Source organism: Cebus imitator, unplaced genomic scaffold (assembly GCF_001604975.1).
Source record: "Cebus imitator isolate Cc_AM_T3 unplaced genomic scaffold, Cebus_imitator-1.0 Scaffold195, whole genome shotgun sequence".
In the NCBI taxonomy this organism is placed as follows: domain Eukaryota; kingdom Metazoa; phylum Chordata; class Mammalia; order Primates; family Cebidae; genus Cebus; species Cebus imitator.
Genome location: NW_016107510.1, coordinates 419641 through 426590, shown reverse-complemented (window position 1 = coordinate 426590; position 6950 = coordinate 419641). Strand labels below are relative to the sequence as shown.

Below are 6950 nucleotides of genomic sequence, written 5' to 3'. Positions count from 1 at the left end.
GTCTCATTCTGTTGCTCAGACTGGAGTGTAGTGGAGCGATCTCGGCTCACTGCAACCTCCACCTCCCGGGTTCCAGTCTCCTGGGTAGCTGAGATTACAGGCACACAGCCACCATGCCTGGTATTTCTGCATTTTTAGTAGAGATGGGTTTTCAACATGCTGGCAAGACTGGTCTTGAATTCCTGGGCCTCAAGTGACTCACCCAGCTTGGCCTCCCAAAGTACTGGGATTACAGGCGTTAGCCACCATGCCCGCCCTATCTTCTCTTATGAGGAACACCAGTCATATTGGATTAAGGGTCTGCCCTGCTCCAGCATAATCTCATCTTAGCTACTTAACCGCAATCACAGTATTTCCAAATAAGGTCACATTCTGAGGCTCTAGGAAGTACATGAATTTTGGGGGAACACTGTTCAACCCAGTGCATTCAGTTTCTATTTAACATAAAAAATAAGTCCTATACTATACAGGATGAAAAAATGACTTATGAAATAGGTGAATGATTGTTGAATATATAAATGTGATCTTTCATTTTCCAATCACATACAGGAATAAGAATTTTTTGGGAATATGTTTCATTAACAAATATGTGTTACATCCAAAAAAATTTATACATTGTTCAAGTAGGATTCAGGGAATTAACCTAGGTGCATTCTCTTGTTTCTATTTCAAGCATATTGTTCTCCAGATTTTTTTTTTTTCTAATTCTGATTTCCTTGTGAGGATTATTCAGATTTAAATAAAGCCTTTAAAATAGAAGTAGTAAACAAGCTTGGTTACTAAAGTTAAATATTACAAGGTAGATAAAATAAGACTGAGGTAAATTCATGTATTTAATTCTTATCTATTTTGTCCATACAGTTATGCTGATATTTCATTCACTTGGATTCACCAACTTAAAATTTGTAATCATAATGGAGAATCTTTTCCCTGTATTTGAAAAAAGTTTACTGAGCAAATTAATAGTATAAATATGATTTCAAGGTTAACTATTTAAGATAATATTTATTTATATGTACTGTTAATCAACATGTCCCCTTCTTTACCCCATGTACCCTTTGACAAATTATCTCCAACTCATCTTTCAGGTCACAAGTCAAGTATCATGTTCTCATACCTGGTTTCTGACAACAGATAAAATACTTACTAAATGGTCTTACAGTACCATTTATGATTTGTTTGTAGTATTTACCACAGTGTCCATTTTATATTGACTTTTGTGATTATAACTAACAATTTTCCTCTACTAAACTCTATAGGACATGTACTGTGGGCCATGTATATTGTACTTACCTTTGCTTTTCTAAACAAGTTCAGTAGTTGCTGAATAACTGAATAAATTAGAAAGACATATTACATATAAGAAGTGGACATGTGAATTATGAATCAATCTCATCAATTTGTTAAAGACTCTTCTACCAAATACTCTTTTCCTGAATAAGCTTTTACACTTATTATAGTTACCATATCTTTGTAAACAACATTAAGGGAACACTGATTTTACTATATTAAATAGTTTTCTATTTCAAATAGACTTGGCTGAATTACTTTGATTAGCTCAAATGAAAAATACAAGATTCTAATAAGAGACTTTATTACTTACTAAAGGCACTGTGAGCTATTATTAAAATACAATTGACATGAAATATAAATTTTGTGAAACAATTCTCTGTAAGGATTTTACATTTTTATTTTGGAGTATATGAACAAAATGGCCCATATCATACTGAAAAATCCCTTTAAAATAATAGACTATAATTTGAAAAATGAAATTTTAGCAGTATTACACATAAACTAATATTTAAAAATTTTAAATCTGTAAAAAGCCTACATTTGAGAAAGTTATAATAATTATTCACAAGTAGGGACATTAAAAGTCCATTCCATAATCATCATTATTTGAGCCAGAGAAAGACTGTTGCAAATTGGAATATCTAAATTCAAAATTTAGGACATGTAGGTATGATTATCTATCTTTGACAGCTTGCGTTTACATATTTAGATAAACACAACATAGTATTATTTTTAAAAAAATTTCCTGGCCAGAGGAAGTGTCCAATATGATGCAAAGATTAACAGGTTTCCAGTTTTGAGATGCTGCTGCTCCCTGAGTAGAACTTTCTCTGTCATGCTAATATTTCCTACAGTTTCTTTTTGAGGGAAAAAAAAACGCTAAATGCTATCAGTTTTCAGACTGCCTCACACTTAAACCTTTATCAAGACATTTAGGAACATAACATGAGTAAAGATTAAAGAAATTATGAGATAAAAAATTCAGTAAGATGATGGTAACTTATAATTTGATAGCTGCTCTAAGCTTGGCTGAGCGCCCTCTGGGGTTATCTTGTACATCCTGAGATTGTGGACTAAGTACCTTCTTGTGTATCAATTCCCACATTAAAGGAGCTCTTCTCATAGAGACTTCTATGTTTTCGTGATCTGAACCTAATTGCGATGCTTTCATCACTTGCTGTCTAACACTTAGGTTAAACCTTTCTGTCATGCTTATTCCAAGCAAAAATCTTTTGACGATGCGATCCTCTAGTGAATGGAAGGAGAGGGCAACAAGACGACCACCAGGTCTCAGAAACTTCTGAGCTGTCTTCAGTCCTGTGTGGAGTTCATTGAGCTCATTGTTTACAAATATGCGAAGAGCCTGGAAAGTCTTGGTAGCAATATGAGTCGATCGCTGTAGCAAGTCTTTTCGTGCATAAATGGCAGAGGGAGAAAATGCACCTGGGAATGGATTTTGTAAAGACAGAAAAAAAAGACCGGTAACATTAATATTTTTCACTGTAAATCTAAAGAGTTGTATGGTTGTATGTATATTTAGTGAACTAAGTTTTCTTAGAAATTTGTGGTGGCATTTCATTCATACTTCACCCTCTCATTTCCAAGCATTCTTCTAAGGTTTAAAACTATGTGGCAAAAAATCCTTGTGTAACTCATAAGGATAACTGAAGTTGAACAATGAGCACAGAAGGAGAAATGGTGGAAACATATTTAAAGAAATAATAAGAAAATCCTTCTCAAATTTGGTGAAAAACATTAACTCATAGATGCTCAATGAACCACAAATACAGTAAACAAAAAAGCCTGCACATAGGCACATCATAAAACTACTATAACCAAAGATAACAATAACAAAAAAACATGCCAACAGAAAAGAAAATTCATTACATAGAGAAGAACAAAAACATTATTAACAGCTAATTTTTTATGAGCACAATGGAGGCCAGAAGATAGTGGAATAATATAAACAGTGTTGAGAAGAGAACTCCGTTTACTAAGAAGGCTAAGTGTAATAAGATATTTATCCAAAAATAAAGGTTCAAAGACATTTTAAAGAAAAAAATAGTGAGATAATCCACTGCTAACAGGTCTGCACTCAAGAAATTGAAAGAAAATACTTCATGCCGAAATAAAATGATGCCAGGTGATCATTTGGATAGACAGATGGGAATGAAGTCATAAGGTCATAGCTATAAAACATTTTTGAAATAAATTAAAGACTTATATAAATGGAAAACTACTGTATGTTCAACGATTAGAAGATGGCAATACTACCCAAACTGACCTAAGATTCAATGTAATCCCTATCAGAATTCCAGCTGACTTCTTTGTACAAATTAACAAGCTGATTTTAAAATTCATATAGAATTGCAAGGCACCCAAAACAGCCCAAATAATCTTGAAAAAAAATAATAAAGTAGCAGGACTTATATTTATGAATTTCAAAGCTTATTACAAAGAAATGATAAGACAGTGTGGTACTGGCGTAGCAAAAGGCAGAGAACAAAAGAATGTAATTGAGAGTCAAGAAATAAAACCATACATAAACAGTCAACTAACTTTTGACAAGAGTGCCAAGATTGTTCAATTGGGAAACGTCTTTTGAACAAATGATGCTGAGACATAAAAGAATGTAATTAGACTCTTACATCACATACAAAAACAAACTCAAAATGGATCAAAGACCTAACTGTAAAAATACAAACTATAAAACTCTTAGAATAAAATATAAGGTTAAATCTTCCTGACTTTGAATTTTGCAAAAGATTCTTAGATATGACATCAAAATTGTAAACAACAAAAGAAAAAAAATAGATAAATTGGACTTCATCAAAATTAAAAACCTTTCTCATTCAAAGAAAGCCAACAAGAAATCAAAGACAACTCAGAGAATGGGAAAAAATTTGCAAATCATATGTCTAGTAAGGAACATGTATCTGGCATATATAAAGTAAGTAAACTGCAGAATACATGTATATTATTTACATCATATTTTAAAACGTGCATATCAAAACATATAGTCCCATCTACTTTAATAACTGAGATAAGCAAAAATTTCTAATTTTTAAATAAACCAATAATTTTCCTTAAGTTTATAATCACTTGCATACAAAGATATTAAAGTGTAATGTCCAATGGATTTATACAATTTTTTTTAAATTTAGAGTCATGTACCTGAAGAGTATTATCCCATAGAGAAGTAGTGTTTCTAGTACATATTTGTTCTTAATGAAGATCTCAGAAAATAACTGCAATCTTGGCATTTGGATCTCCTAACTATGTTTCTTAAAGAAAAGTTAATTATACAAGGCTGGCACCTTAGTTCACATTTTAGTAATCTAAACACCTAGTAGTAAAGTTCAGACACAGCAGATTAATATTCTTTGGGAACTAGATCAGAAGAGAAGAGAAATAGTATCTTACATATATCAGAGAACTGAGAACCTGGTGGTTTAAAGTAAACCAAATCAGTGTGATGGTTCTCTCTTTCCTCTACAAAAATTACTTTGCCAAAAGTCTAAAGAATGGTAGACACCAGGGGTTTTATCTTCCAACAACCAGGTCTCTCAGAAACATGATGTCAATATAAAAACTGAAGAGGAAGGTCAGCTTCTTACCATTTGCTATTTAATTCCTTCATTTTCCAGATAAAGAGTTTGGGTCACTGGGAAATGTGTTTCAGAGTATTCTAAGAATCTGAACAAACATGCAGCTATTTATATTTTGGAGCCTGGATTTAGAGGAAGCGTCAGAAAGGTTGCATTCTTGAAGACCTTGCATGATTCAAATTTTGCATAATTCAAAACGAATTTTCTCAAAGAAGAAATGTAATATAAAATACATTTTAATGTACATATATTTTCATATAAAATAGGAAGTAAACATTCATGGAGCACACAGATCAATAAGTACTGTAGGATATTCCTGCTTTTATGGTTTTAAAAAATTTTTTTCTTAGCATTATCTCTAATATTTTGCAGAAATTAAAAGCATGGTTCAACATGCTAAGTGCTTAACTTTCTTGACATTTTAATGTAGAACTTCTTAATTCATAAAATAATAGGCAGAAAGCTTAATAAATGTTTGCATAATATTGTCAATGAATGTGTTTTTTAAAATTAATGAAAATGTAATATTTCATAACAAAAAATAATGAAATAATGTCTGAAATCACAGAAGTTCTAATATAAACAACAGCACTGGTTAATTTGACATTAAAGTTTGTTAGACATTTTGGCTTACTAGCTAAAATAGCACCTTCCTATGGCAGAAGGATGGACATAATTTATAATTCATTTAGTTAGCTAGCTGTGAAACTATGAGATTCCTAATTCCTTTCATTTGACAAAATCAATTTTCATTTCAAAGCATTCACCCAAAGTGAGATTTTATTAGTATTCTGTATTATAGAATTTCAAGTTTATGTAAATCATATTCACATTAAGTATATCCCCCAGTATATATGAATCTGCAGTGACAAATTACAACCACTGCAATCAGACAAGGTTTTCTTTGTAAGATCAATTTGGCCTTGCCAATGTCACAAAGTTATGGAGAATGGACATTAAGAGTTTTCAGCTATATATGGGAGTAGATGGTCTTAAAGACAAAAGGGGAACTTAATCTATGAAGCTTTCCTTCTGGGGCCTTTTTACACTTGTTTGGAGAATTCTGATGTGTATTACGTCTGATGAATTTCCTAGAAGAGATTTCTAGATGTGGTCCTGTCAACCTCGTTAAGTCCCATCGTTAGAGACCAAGAGATGACAAGAAGTCTGTAATGAGCAATGTGTTTTGTGGAGCTTTCTGGTACTTTTCTGGGGAAATCAAAGGCATATATCTTTCCTTACTTTAGATAGGTTAAACTTCCAGGGCTATCTTTCTTTCATACTGGTACCTCATGCCTGTAATTTTTTCAAAGCAGATTGTGTAAAATGAAATTAAAAAGAAACAAAAGAATATAAAATAGCATGTGATGCTGGACACAAAGGCTCATGCTTGTAGTCACAGCACTTTGGGAGGCTGAGGCAGGCAGATCTCTTGAGCCCTGGAGTTTAAGACCAACTCGAGCAACATGGGAAACCCTGTCTCTACAAAGCAAGCAAGAAAAAAAAAACTATAAAATTAAGCCAGGCACTGTAGCGCATGCTTGTAGTCCCAGCTACTCCAGAGGTTGAGGCGGGAGGATCATCTGAGTCTGTGGAGGTCAAGACTGCAGTGAGCCATGATTGCACCACTGCACTCCAGCCGGAGAAACAGGGAGAGACTCCATCTCAAACAATAATAATAATAATAATAAAATAGAATGGCATACAATAATGGAAATTAAAGTGATAAGAACAAAACATCAACTGGCAATGGGACACATGGATAAGAAAAAAATCAACCACGAAGGATTAGGAAAGATCTTTGAATTATTAAGTTTAAAGACAATAAATGTTCTGTGCCTATGAGGAAGCAAAAATAGGTTTTCTAGTGACAGTCACTGGTCAGAGAGCAAGGAACAGAGTTATCTTAGGTACGCACAAACTAGGTAAGAACAGCTGGCTCCTAATTTCATCAGGAAAACAAGATTTGAAAAACTAACAGATTCAATGCCTACTCATATGCTGTACTCTGAATTATGCCACAGGGAGAAAAATATTAATATGACAGAA

General features: G+C 32.9%; 1 protein-coding gene across 5 annotated transcripts in view; it reads right to left on the bottom strand.

The window, feature by feature from the left end:
* Positions 1-214: 214 nt before the first annotated feature.
* The window catches only part of METTL15 (methyltransferase like 15), a 212422-nt gene continuing 205686 nt past the window's right edge, over positions 215-6950 (bottom strand). For 4 of the 5 annotated variants that reach the window (XM_017547088.2, XM_017547089.2, XM_037745214.1 and 1 more), the window contains exon 7: positions 215-2736. In XM_017547088.2, the coding sequence (XP_017402577.1) occupies positions 2294-2736 (443 nt within the window). In that variant the 3' untranslated portion in view covers positions 215-2293. The remainder of the gene's footprint in view (positions 2737-6950) is intronic. The other variant, XM_037745215.1, reaches the window with a different exon arrangement.